The following is a 14,012-nucleotide window of genomic DNA, read 5'->3' as shown; positions in this document are numbered from 1 at the left end:
GGAATCGACTACAACTGAAGATAGGGGGATGGCCAATTCAAATCTTTCCACCCATGTACCAATGGTAGCACACGATCACAAAGATGGAGCTCTAAGGTCATCTCTAGCGGACTTGTATTCGCAGCTACAGTACAAATGCCACCTATTTTGTCCCGCAAAACATTTCCTACAGTGATATGACGGTGGCTAGATACTCCATATCTAGTATTCTCTCGTCTATATCACTGTTTATATAAGATGATTGTAAGTCTGAAGAGAAATAAAAAATAATATAATGCAGGAAATAGGTATCAGTTGAAGATAAAAAAATATTTAATAGTATTAGAGAATATTATAATAATATTATAAGAGATAATTTTTAAATTATCTATTAAAAATATACTAAAAAGTCCATAAACACGCACAGGAAAATGATTCCGTGCTCACGATCTCAATCACAATCCACAGGATCGGCAGCAAAAATGTCACGAGATAACGGAGTGGATCGCCCAGTAGGTTCTGTCCTCGACAGCAACTCACACCAAAAACCAATCTGATCGATTACAGGGGCGTCGGCCCAGCACAAGCCGGACTCCTATGACTCAACCACACAAGCTCGACCATATTTGACTCAAACCGGACCTGGCCGAGCCAACCAAGACGCAAACATGTTTTTAGGAGGGGTACCTATTAAGACATGCATAACCCATTCACACTATACATTCTCAACGTCCACACACGTGTATACACTTAAACGCATCTATAATCTATAACATATATTATCGCTCCAAGATTTGGAGAGCTCTCATGGGTTCGGACACTGTAGCTACTGTAGCAGTAGATTCCACGTATGTGTATGTATAGATATATAGATACATATATATATATATACGTATATGTATATATATATATATATATGTATATATATATACGTATATGTGTATATATATATGTATGTATATACATATATTTACACATATAATATAATTTTATTTTTGGAAAATTCCAAAAAAATATCAACAGGAATATTTGTTATATTGATAAATTGACTAAAATAATCTAAAATACAAAGAAAAATATATAAAACTCAAAAAATATGAAACAAATTTTGTTAGTTTCGTATTACTGTTGTCTGCATGCTAAAATTATATGCATACATGAAAGTATTATTGTTTTATCTATAATTAAGTGAATGTGTTAAATATTAATAAATTCATAAGTAAATATTGAGATATCATAAATTGGTTTCTATTGTCATGTTCTGTGAAAAAAAAAGAGCGTGGCGTAAACGCGTCAATCCACTAGTGTTACTGATTGATCCTCGCTAAGCAGGCACGATGTCAAGCTCAGCGCTCGAACTTGTGTACGTGCACACGCTACTGACTGATCCTTGCTAAGCATGTATGCGTGTACGTACCTCCAACTACTAGTGGAAAATCCGATGAGGCACGAAGTTAAGCTCAACCCTGGAACTTGTGTGGACGACCAGCGAGCCACGCGCTTTTGCCATCGCGCTACATGCGTGTCCTCAAGACCCAAACGTGTTCAGCTAACCAAAGCGTAGTAAAAATAGCTAACCGACTTAACTATTCAACTAAGGTTCGGTAAATAATAAAATAATCTAGCTATTTGCCTAATGATCATAATTAATCAATCTAAACTGACATGTAACCAATAAAAATATTCCCTCCAATCATAAATAACTATCATTTTGATTTGTGTGTAGTCAATATTTTAAACTTTAACTCAACGTAGCCCTGTCTCTTCCCACTACTGTTACCCTTTCTTCCTATTTCCCTATCTCTCGGCGTGGTCGTCGCCACCATTGCCCGCCGGCGATGGCGGTGGCCGTGCGGCTTCTCTTCCCTCCCTTCCCTCCTGCTTCCTCCTTCGTCAATCTTTTTGCACGCTCAGCTTGCTCCGACGCTGTTGCGTTCTGTGAGGCCTTCACTCTGTTGTATCTACGTGCTGCCCTAGTGATATTGCGCCAGGCTTGTCTGTGTGTGCCTGGCGGCACAATGCTCGACGCCCAGATCTGTGTGCCACCATCGGGCTCGGGGTGATGCCACCGGATGATGCCCACCCTGACCTAGATCTACGTGATGGCGCACACGGGTGGCCGTTTCTGCTTGCCGCCATTGTGAGATCTCTCGTCGGCTACACCGTGGTGCTCCCTTACAGCGAGTTCGAGCTGTTCCTACATGTTGGCGTGGTGGTTTTTGGTGGTGGTGGTGGCGACGATGTGTGGTGGTCGGCTTCTTCCACATCTTGACGTTCTGTTGAGCTAGGGTGACTATAGTGGGCGGTTAGGCCTTCTCGGCGGTGGTAGGTTTGTCACACCACGCTCGACTTCTGCTGCTCCGACCGCATCGACATCGGTTTTTTGCGCGGTCTCCACGTTGTCACGATGGATTTGCTGTACTTCTTCCTGTTGGTTCCATGTTTTGCGCAATGGGTGCCCCACCGGGCTTCCTCTTCCTTGCCGTTCTTGGCATCACACCACCGAGGTGTGCAACCGAGGGGCACCCAGCGGGCTTTCCCCAGATCCTGTGTGTGTTGCCACGGTGAGGGCCGACCATGTGTGTTCGGTGTCGCCGCCATAGGGGCTATCATGCTCGACATCGTGGGCTTCGCCGCCATGGCCTTCCCCTTCCTTGTCGGAGATGTTGGTTCACCCCCGTGGGATTGCGGATGTCGGTCCTCTCCTTCTCGTAGTGTCCACCTCTGGACCTTGCACCGTTGCTTGCGCTCCTCCTCTTGCTGAACCTGTCTCCCTTCCCCTAGATCCGACCCGTGGAGAGCTTGATGGGGATGGCTCAGATATGGTGCTTGCGGACAAGGACATTGGTCGCTTTCTTGGAGGATGGGTTGGAGGGCTTCAGGCAAAAGCCTTGCTTGGCTTTCTGCCGACGGTGATGACATTGAGTCAGTGATGCCTTCGGGTGGCGCTCCCTTCCCTGGAGGTATTGTCGAGAACCCCTACCCTTCCACACACTCTTTCGAGGGTTTGGACTCCCCGGGTGAAAACCTAGCTCCGGGCATCTGGATAGGCGATGACGGCATTCTTGGACGTTGTGCCCTCCTTGGAGGCTTCGCTTTGGAGGTCCTTCCCTTAGTTTAGAGTGGCAATTGGCTTTGGTGCGGTCCTGAACTTTCTCGGCGGCAGACTTCAACACCATTGGAGGCTTGGAGTTTTTTCTTCGATAAGTTGTTGCCTCAAATTGAGATGCTCTCCTCCTTTCTCGACGCTCGGCTAATGCGCATCGGGCTACCTGTGCAATGGTGAAGTCGGAGCTGCTGTGTCACCAGGGTTCGACAGAGCTCGGCAACGATGACACGGTGCACGGTTGACCTCACGACGGTATCGATGGTGGCCTTTTGGATATGGGCGTGGTGAGTTTGAGTTAGTTGTGGTGTTTCACTGTAGTAAGTCGGTGCTGCTGCTAGGCAACGATAACCTATGGCTGGCCCAGTTAGTTGTGGAGTCTGAGTTGTTGGTGGTGTGCTCTTTTTGGCAATTGTTTCGGAGAGGGTGTCTATTGAGCAGAGTTTTTTTTCTTCTGGTTCATGCACTTGTACACTTTAAAAAATCTTGAAAAAATGTATACATGCACATCTTATTGATGTGTGAACTTCGGTAAAATTTGGTAAAAAATATGTACGCACGTGTACACTTTAAATAATCACCAAAGAGAATTTGTCTTTTTTCTACCAGTACACGTACATACATATTTTTTAACCAAATTTTATCGAGGTGCATACATCACCAAGATATACATGTACATATTCGTGATTCTCGAAGGTTCACAAGTACGGCACTCTGTAAGGGGAGGACGTCCTCTCGGCAGGACGCTAGTTTCCGTCCTGCCCCTCCCAGCCAGCACCGGAGCCCGGCTCGGCTCGGCTCTCAAGCCCACGCATGGCCACGGTTACGAATTGCACAACTCGCAAGACGCCGACTTACAAAACCTTATCTGGGCACGAACCCACGCTGCGAATCGCCGTCCCCCGCCAACCCCTATACCCGCAGCCCGAGCGCAAAACACCAAACGAGCTGGAACGGGCAGAAAGAAAAAAAAAACTTTCCTTCTCTTTCCGGTCTCACGCACACCACCCCCGAATATGCTGCCCCCAGCCGCGCCGGCCGCGCCCTGATCCCCCCTCCTCACCCCCAACACCGGACGCGTCCACCCCGCCGCCGCTGCCGGATCCGTTCGGGCGTCCCCCGCTCTCGGTCTCCCGCGCTCCGGGTTCCCGCTGACCGCCCGGGCCCGCGGTCCCCCCTTCGCTGCTGCCTGCACCGACCCGTCGCCCTCTCCCGCGCCGGCGCGGGGTGCGGCGCGGCTAGGGTTTCCGCGTCACCGCGCCACGCGGATTCGCGCTTGCCCTGCGGGTGCGCGGCCCTCCGCGGGTTCGTTTCGCCTAGGGGCTGGTCGTGGTGGTTTCTTGTTGAGGTTTCGCGATTCGGAGGGGCTCTCGGGAAGCTTAATTTATTGGGGTTTTTGAAGGAGAGGCGCCGATCTGGGGCTGCCAGCGCCGCGGCATTGTGCGGCCTCCCAAGTCCCAGAGGGGCTGAGGCTTCGATTTGGTTGATTCATCCGGTTTGTCTCCAGCAAATCGCTGCCTTTAGTTCGTGCGCGGCCTCTGTGTAAGCATTTCTGGTGGAGTTTTCCTTTCTGGGATAGCTGATATTGGAGGGAACCATGTCGGAGAACATCGATCTGGTGCTTGAGTTCCTGCAGAAGAACCGGTTCGCCAAGGCCGAGGCTGCTCTCCGCGGGGAGCTCACTGGCCGTGGAGACTTGAACGGCTCAACGACGCAGCGGCGCGTGGCTGAGCCGAAAGGGGGTGAGGAGCAGGAAGACTCTGAGGTGAGCTCCAATGCAGGGCCGAAGGGTGCTGCATCAGTGAGGAGTGCGGACTCATCGAGGGAGTTCATCGTGAAGGAGATTGATGTTGGAGCCCTGCCGAATGGGTTGGATGGGAGGAAAGGGCCAGGGATCGGCCAGCCTCAGGAGAACAACATGGGGGATCTGTATCCTTGGAACTTTAGCATTGCTAACAGCACCGTGGAACAGTTAGCTGAGCTGCTTGTGTCGGAGGAGGTGCCAAGACATCGCCGTGGTGCATTGCTGGCGGAGAAGAGGGATCGAGGCGTTGGGACCGAGCAGCCTGGTCCGGTTCTGGAGCAAAAAGTCTCTTTTGGAAGAGGGAAGGGAAAAGTTGATGCTGCAGGGAGAGCCGAAATCAATGAACTGGGTCATTCCAGGGATAAAAATCTGGTTCCAGAAAAAGAGGAGCTCTTGAATGGTTGCACAGTTAAGACGGCGCTTCCATTCCCCACAGAAAACCCGTCATCTAGTTATAATAGTACACACCACGAAAATGAGAGGAAAGAAATAAAGAAGAGCATTAATGCAGATGGTGTTGGAAAAGCAGCAAAAGGACATCTTGATGAGGGGAACAGGCAATATTACTTTGAGAAGTCCCAGGATACAGATCAGGTTGCTGACCGTTGCTTCGATCTGCAGCTTGTTGGAGATAACCAGCGTGAGGAGTATCCAAAGTTACCTCCTGTGAGGCTGAAGTCTGAGGACAAGCTAGTCAATATGAACTGGGAGGAAAAGATCAATCATCAAGGATCTGGAGCAAAGCAACCTAGTGCTGATCATGCCTTCATGATTGGGTCTTATCTTGACGTTCCCATTGGGCAAGAAATAACATCTTCAGGTATGTTTCTAATGAGTTCAATAGTCATATGTCAACATGCGAATGAGTTCAACCTACTAAGCAGTGATAATAGTGTTCAATAGGATTTGTTCATTTGGTTCTATGCAAATGAAGGTGAATGCAACAATATTAGGATCTAATTAAGACATATTTTTCTATCGATCTATGTTTGAACGTGGCAACAAAGCTTCTGAACATTGTGAAGTATTTGTGTGCCTCAAGTCATGAATGATTTATTCTGGAATACAGTGACCTCATGTGACTATTGCGCATTGTATTGTTCGAGGAATCAGTTATCCAAGAGTCCTTATTATTTAGACCTTATATCTTTTTTAAACTGTACAACTGATTCATGTGTATTTCCCACAAAGAGATCCAGTTTTTTCTCCAATCTTTTATACTTTTATTTAGTAGGTAAGACCTCAATCAACTGGATCTGGATGTGAAAGTTTCCCAGGCCAAAATTTTGACTTGATTCTGTATGCCAGAAAGCAAGACATTTAGCTAATGTTCATGTGATTTATATCATATCATATGTGGGATTGACTAAGGACATCAGTTGAAGTAGTTTCTGTAATTTATTTCTATGCAAAATGTTTTGTACTTCTGTTAAAACTAAAAGGAACTCATCTGACCTTGTGAAATCATGCCTATGGTGTCACTAGATCATTGCTGGCACTAGCTTATTCTCTCTCTTCACTGACATGGCTAGAAATACACTAAGTACTGCCATAACTTTTACACTTAACATTACCATTGATGACCTTTCATTTGAAATGACGCGTGGGTGGTGACACATTTTTTCATCAAACCCTTTATTGTTACTGTCATGCGAGAAAAATATGAGGTTTCTGTTTTGCAGAAGTCTTGAGTACTTATCATTTGGAATGCATGCTTTTTTGTGTATAAATTATTAGTGACAAGCCATATGTCATACTTCAATTGTTTAAATATGTATTTTCATTTCCATCCCCCCCCCCCCCCCAAAAAAAAGGGATCATTGGCTGACGTTTTTCATGTTTCTGTAAGTGATTTCTGCTAAGAAAATTTCTTTCTTAATGCTGAGGTTATAATTCCATATGTTCTTAATGCTGATTATTTTAAATTGAGATTATATCAGGGTGTGATATGCTGCGTAGCTTCGCTAATTGTTTGGCTCTTCAATTGACCTATATATTAACATATTCAGGTGGAAAACGCACAATTGGCAGTAGTTGGTTGTCGGTCAGTCAAGGTATTGCAGAGGATACTTCTGACCTGGTATCTGGTTTTGCAACAATCGGTCATGATTCACTTGAATATCCAAATGAATATTGGGATTCCGATGAGTATGATGACGATGATGATGTTGGCTACACCCGACAACCAATTGAGGATGAAACCTGGTTTCTAGCACATGAGATTGACTATCCTAGTGACAACGAGAAGGCAACTGGCCGCACAAGTGGGCCTGATCGACATGATCTCCCTGCAAAGGATGAAGATGATGACCAATCATTTGTTGAGGAAGATTCCTACATATCCGGTGAGCAATATTTTCATGGAAAGAATATTGCACAAATAGGTACTTCGGAGGGTCCAATGGTGCATGGAATTCCTGATCATGATTTGATAGCTCAGTATGATGGTCAACTTTTGGATCCCGAAGAGCTTAATTTGATGCATTCTGAACCAGTCTGGCAGGGTTTTGTGTCGCAGAACAGTGAATTAGGCATGTTAGGAAATGGAAAATTCCTTAATGATTCTGAACGACCTCATCCTGACGACCCTTTTGTGGAGGATGATCATCATGGCTCGGTTAGGTCGATTGGTGTTGGCATAAGCAGTGATGCTGCTGACATTGGCAGTGAGGTGCGGGAAAGTCTGATTGGAGGTAGCAGTGAAGGAGACATTGAATACTTAAATGAGAGCAGCCTAAGTGTTAGTGGAAAACGACATTCCCAGCAGGAAACTGAAAAGAAGAGAGTAGGTGCTAAAGGAGCAAAACATGACCAAATCAATTATGTTGCTGATATCCAGAAAGGCAATCTACCACCAGGAGCGGCTGATGCTGGATTTTCTTTTCCGCCACCATTACATTCTGGAACAAATCATGATTCTGATGCTAAACCTTTGTGGTCCAAGAAGGATGAAATGTATTGCATTAATGATCCTTATGACTGTCAAAATGGCATGGTATCAAATGATATGCTTGCCACATGGAGGAAAAAGAATAGCGAGTCTTCTCTAAGGAGCTCTAGAGATGAAATGACTTCTGATGTTGTTAGATCAAGAAGTTCAAGTGCATCATATGATGAAACAGAGGACACAACGAATGCTCGACATCACAAACTAGATGATGCACAAGAAGAGGACACTGGAACCGCCTTAGATGATGAGGAAGCAGCAGCATTGCAAGAGCAAGTCAGACAGATAAAGGCGCAGGAGGAAGAATTTGAAACTTTCAATCTGAAGATTGTGCATAGGAAAAACAGGTATTTTTTTTCCTAATCCTTAAATGTTTGCTCCATCTCTTTTTTTTAGCAATAGCATAAAAAAAATAATACAGTGATTCCCAGTTTTTTTTATTGTCCTTCTGCTGGTCCTGTGTTTGCAGTGAAACAGCGATATTTCCTTTTCCTTCAAAGATTTTATTTCTTCTAACATTGTATTGTCTCCTGTTAACAATATAACAGAACTGGCTTTGAAGAAGACAAAAATTTCCATGTTGTTCTCAATTCTGTCATTGCTGGGCGTTATCATGTCACAGAGTTTCTGGGTTCAGCTGCATTCAGCAAAGCTATCCAGGCACATGATTTGCACACCGGAATGGATGTATGTGTTAAAATAATAAAAAATAACAAAGATTTTTTCGATCAGAGCCTTGATGAGATCAAGCTTCTGAAGTATGTTAACAAGCATGATCCTGCTGACAAGTACCACCTTTTGCGTCTGTATGATTACTTCTACTATCGGGTAAATTTGAGCTTTTACTCTCAATAGATCCTTTTTCAGTGTTATTTAGTTTCCACCAAGTATTGGATTCATAACAACTTCACTACTTGTTCACATGTGTAATCTCAATGAGTTGCTGAAGTAGTAAATATTAACATTTCATTGTGGTATGTTTGAGATTTCAATGTTTCTATACATGTCTTGTACTTACTCTTAACTGTTAAATTGAGGATTTCTTAACATGCATGCTTTGACATGTAATATATCTAGTGCTCTAGCTCTTTTCTCTCTAAACTTTTATCCAGTTATCATGATTCCAGTGTTGTTATGTGCACTGTAATATTTCACATTTTTAGAATCTTGATCACTTGATATTTAAGGCACAAGTTGAGGTTATTCCAGTGTGATCCATTAGAATGGTTCACATTTCTTGGTATGTTTGGGGAATCTGTGTCATTACATCTTGTAACAAATTTCTGTTATGTTTGGTGGCACACTTATTGTAAACATTGTTTGGTGGGTCATTTGCTGGTAGATTTTGAACTTGCGCAAGTTTTGCCTTCAAGTTGATCCATTAGAATGGCTAGATAACTACTTGTAGGCATTCTGAGAGTATGAGGTTGCAAAGTGGACGGTTTAATAGTTCAAGGTTGGAAATCAAACTGAGGGCAGAGTTCAGGGTTGATAAATGGTCCTTCCATTTTCTTTTAAAATTTACGCCATGACATCTTATAACAAAGTCAGTTGTGTTTGCTGTACCACTTATTTTAAGTATTGTTTGCTGTACCACTTATTTTAAGTATTGTTTGCAGGAGCATTTGCTGATAGTCTGTGAACTTCTGAAGGCAAATTTGTATGAGTTTCAAAAGTTCAACAGAGAATCAGGGGGCGAGGTTTACTTCACAATGCCAAGACTGCAGGTGTTACTGAGATATAATATCCACTAATGTTGACTTGATGTTTCAGTACCAGTAATCAAACATGATACTTCAATTTTTCACGTCAATATGATATTTTTCCTTTGGTGTGCCCCTTGTGCAGTCAATAGCTATTCAGTGTCTGGAGGCTCTGCAGTTTCTGCATGGTCTCGGTCTAATTCACTGTGATTTGAAGCCAGAGAACATATTGGTAAAGAGCTACAGCAGATGTGAAGTGAAAGTCATTGACCTTGGGAGTAGCTGTTTTGAGACAGATCATTTATGCTCATATGTGCAATCGCGATCTTACCGTGCACCTGAGGTTATACTGGGCTTGCCTTATGACAAAAAGATAGATATATGGTCACTTGGATGTATACTAGCAGAACTTTGCACTGGAAATGTAAGTGGTTACTGCATACCAAGTTACCAAGTACTACTGTTCTTACCAGTTACTGTTATGCTCATTGTGCTCATTTTGGTTATGCATTGTTCTCATGATGGCAATGTAAAAGAGAGAAAAACAAACCCATGATGCAAGAGAGGAATGTACTAAAAACAATGAAATCTCTGGGATACTCTCGTCCCTGCTCCTCTCTATTTGTTAATGTGCCTATCGTAGTAAGATGTGTATTTAAAATTTATTGGTTGCTGCTGATAATCAGAGGGATGGGGCAACATAGTGAAGGTGGTGATTAAAAACTATGCAGCTCATTGTTGTGATTTGTTATTGTTTGAAGAAGATGTCCTGTTCATCTAATTTATGTTATATGCTCGTATGGAGTATGGGAGCTGATGTATGCATCCTCTATGCTTTTCAGGTCCTTTTCCAAAATGATTCTCCTGCAACATTACTTGCACGTGTGATTGGCATCATTGGCTCCATAGAACAAGCTATGCTTGCACAGGGACGGGACACCTACAAATATTTCACAAAGAACCACATGTTGTATGAAAGAAATCAGGTTTGTGCTCTCAGTAGACCCTTTTTTTCTTTAAGTAGATTTTCTCTAACACATGAGCAGCATACCTGATTTTAGCAAATGCCTCCTTATAATATTAGCATTTAAGCTTGCATTTCGTTGTGCTTCAGGAAAGCAACAGGCTTGAATACTTGATCCCAAAAAAGACATCTTTGCGGCACCGTTTGCCCATGGCTGATCAAGGGTTCATCGAGTTTGTTGCGTACCTTCTCGAGGTAAACCCAAAGAAGCGCCCAAGTGCCTCAGAAGCATTGAAACATCCATGGCTTTCTTTTCCTTACGAGCCAATATCTTCATGAAGTGATTGCTATTGGCACCTAAGCACAATGAAATTTTGATAGATCAAGATGAAATATGCTCTACTACGATCGAACCATGGCATCAGTCAGGTCCAAAAGTGAAATCTGGATTCGGTTCGGTGATGACTTGGTGCCAAATGGATGGTCTTGGTGCCATGTACTATCAATGCATGCCCTGTGTTGTGCTTGTAATATAACTTCGGTTTTGTTGATTTCTAGCCCCGGTGTAACAGGCCATTTTGATTTAGGTACATTGAAACGCAATTCTAGGAATAGGGCTGTCATGTTGTACATGGTGTGATTATTGTTGAACCCTGTGCCATGTTGTGCACTTCTATGATGGTTCTAAGTTATAACCCAAGTTCTGTACGTCTTTCGTTGCACTGCCAGGTGTTTAGGAGTTGCCCTCCGAGCTTGTCTGCGACGGAGCTTACAAGGTTAACTAGTCTAGCTTTTTCTGATTGTTACTGAATTATCTCTCTGAAGAATTCTAAAGAAAATGGTTGCTAGTTAACATATGTTCAACTTATACTTCTTTTTTTTTTATTTGTCTTGGTTGTATGCTTAGTCTTTCCATTGACACTTGAAAGTCTAGTCCAACTCGTACTGCCCTAAAGAAAAGCTGTGTAATGAAGAATGCTACAATAATCTAGAATACTGATTCTTAACAGTCGACGTCATAGATTGAAACTTGCAACAAATTTCCTGATCAATGCATTCTTGGCTGTAGGTCGACCGGTTTGATGTAAGAATAAACAGGTAGGTTGCATATATTCTCTTGTGAACCCAGTTGCCTGTCCCAAATGATTTCCTAATCGTGCACTGTCAACTGGCCGATCGATGTTATGTAACTTAAGCTGATGGTACTCATGCGGACCTAGATGCATGTGAAGGATAGTCCTTTTGACTTGCGATACTTTAATTGCCATTGTCATATCTTGCGTATGTCACACCTATACGCAATTAGATAACCGTGGACGCAACTCCTATTTGAACACCGATCACATCGTATCTTGGATTGAACCCCTGTTTGGTACAACTGTGATTGTATATAATCCGGATTTTGGCTGGCTGCTTAGGGAAGCTACTGTCTGGGGAATCCGTTGTCAGAAGAATCTAGCCGTTTGGCAATCCTGCTTCTCGTATGGTAGATTGTCTTAAGTGTGAAAAGAATAAAATGCCTCTCGAATGATATGCTAATTTGTTCTGTAGCTGATGATTTAGTTGGGACGTCACTGTTCTCGTTACTTTTGACATTTTTAATGCAAAATTTCATATTTGTGATATGGAAAAAAAAAGTGCAGGGGGAATTATAACAATAATAGTAGCCACATGTCACTGAAGTGTTACAAAATAGCCCTTACCTTACAATATATGCCTTCACTTTTCACAAAAACCACCTGAGCTATACAAAGAAGGCCAACAAAATACTAGATAGAATATTTAACCTAGAGTATTATAGCCAAAATATGTTAGTGTTTACATGAACAAAATACTAATTAGCATCCATGCTTGCGTATAGGTGTATCATCCTTGTTCTATCAAAGCCATGGCAATAGCATCACCTAATGCACCCACATCAGCATCATCTACGACAGGCACATCATCTTCAGAACTAACTTGACATGATATATTTCCATCAACATAATCTTCTAGGGTCTCAAGAACATCAAAATCTGCATCACGCAAGGCATTGTCCTTAATGAAATTATGAAGAGCCATGCACATAATTATGATACTCTTTTGCTTTTCAATTGGGTAGCTTGGTAAGTTAAAAAGGATACGTCATTTCATCTTAAAAACACCAAAGGACAGTTCAATAATATTTCGAAGTGAGGAGTGCTCATGATTGAACACCTCCTTTATTCTAATTGGTGCACGTCCTTGTTGGAATTCAGGAACATGGTACTGTTGGCCCTTGTAGGGAGCTAGATAACCTTTCCAGTTTGGATATCCTGAATCAATAAGATAGTATTTTTCTAAGATTGAAAAAAATTGTTACACATTCAAGTAGAGGACAACAATATCTGTAATAATAGACAATATGAGCAACAAATTAATGTACCTTCGGGTGGATACAGAAAATACTCTTTGTAGTTGACCAAAGCATTTAGGAATATGCCAATCCACATGTCTATACAAACATACATATGGCCTCCTTAGAACACATATCATTAGATGATGCCAATCCATATTTGTTCACCAAATCTTCATGCAACCGATGGAAGACAGTCCTTCTAATTCTAAACATGGAATAACATTTATCCGCATCTGCAAGTTGGTCCTCAACCCATTGAATTCCATAAACAGTGGGTATTCTCCTTCGCTTGCTTGTAGTTGAGTCACCATGATCCAATATTGCATAAGCTGCGAGTGCAACTAGTGGGACCAACACATCCAGTTCATCATCTTATCCTTCATGATTCTGGATAGCATTATCACTTAACTTAGTACCACTACATTCACTAGAACCTGTTGAGCTCATATGCACATAACACGAAGCATACACATAAGTAAGTTTGACATTGCAGGAAGACATGCACATTAGATTTTAACATCACAATAAGGCACACATAAAATTTGACAACACAAGAAGGCACATATAAAAATTTAACATCGCATAACAGGTCCAAAATTGTAGAAATACATAAGTAGCAGATCCATAGTGCATAAGAATACATATTATGTCCAAATTTTTATAGGATTACATGACAATTAAACAAACACGCTTGATCTAACGCTTCTTCTTCTCCTCCCATGTCCTCTTAAGCCACGCAAGCCTTCCTTGAGATGTCTTTAGAGTTACAAACACATCTCGATACTCCTTCTTAATGAGTAGTTGTGTTGCATAGAAATGCTCATCACTCCCTTCTTCGGCACCCACCTCAATAACCAAGTCAATCATTTCAGATATCTCTTTCCTAACAGGATCAACACTAGGAGTAGATGACACAGAAGAATTAGTTCCTGCAGCTGCAAGGACCTCAAAACCATCTACCAGCCGCTCAACTTGCTTGTCTCTATAATTCTTCTTCAATTTCTTGCCATTAGGTGACTTGGTAATAACCCTTTTCTTTGGGAGCTTATCAGCATTGGCTGTCACAGTAGGTGTAACATTACCCACATCGTCACCCTCTCCATATTGACCTTCAACATGTTGCTCCTTAAAT

At 42.7% G+C, this 14,012-nt stretch overlaps 1 protein-coding gene across 1 annotated transcript; it reads left to right on the top strand.

Moving 5' to 3' along the window:
* Positions 1-3,984: 3,984 nt before the first annotated feature.
* LOC133913179 (uncharacterized) lies at positions 3,985-11,211 on the top strand. The gene is made up of 7 exons (XM_062356243.1): positions 3,985-5,709; positions 6,899-8,183; positions 8,385-8,664; positions 9,456-9,563; positions 9,685-9,963; positions 10,382-10,525; positions 10,654-11,211. Exons 1-7 carry the CDS (start codon positions 4,683-4,685, stop codon positions 10,840-10,842), a joined length of 3,312 nt encoding a protein of 1,103 aa, XP_062212227.1. The 5' UTR covers positions 3,985-4,682; the 3' UTR covers positions 10,843-11,211.
* Positions 11,212-14,012: the final 2,801 nt, after the last annotated feature.

This window comes from Phragmites australis, chromosome 3, assembly GCF_958298935.1.
Source record: "Phragmites australis chromosome 3, lpPhrAust1.1, whole genome shotgun sequence".
In the NCBI taxonomy this organism is placed as follows: Eukaryota; Viridiplantae; Streptophyta; class Magnoliopsida; order Poales; family Poaceae; genus Phragmites; species Phragmites australis.
Note: the sequence above shows the minus strand (reverse complement) of the source record. Positions and strands in the feature narration are given on the sequence as shown.

Coding starts and splice junctions, on each gene's coding strand:
- LOC133913179 (XM_062356243.1), top strand. CDS start 4,683: ATGTCGGAGAACATCGATCTGGTGCTTGAGTTCCTGCAGAAGAACCGG. Junction 5,710..6,898: donor GCAAGAAATAACATCTTCAG/GTATGTTTCTAA, acceptor TAACATATTCAG/GTGGAAAACGCACAATTGGC. Junction 8,184..8,384: donor ATTGTGCATAGGAAAAACAG/GTATTTTTTTTC, acceptor ACAATATAACAG/AACTGGCTTTGAAGAAGACA.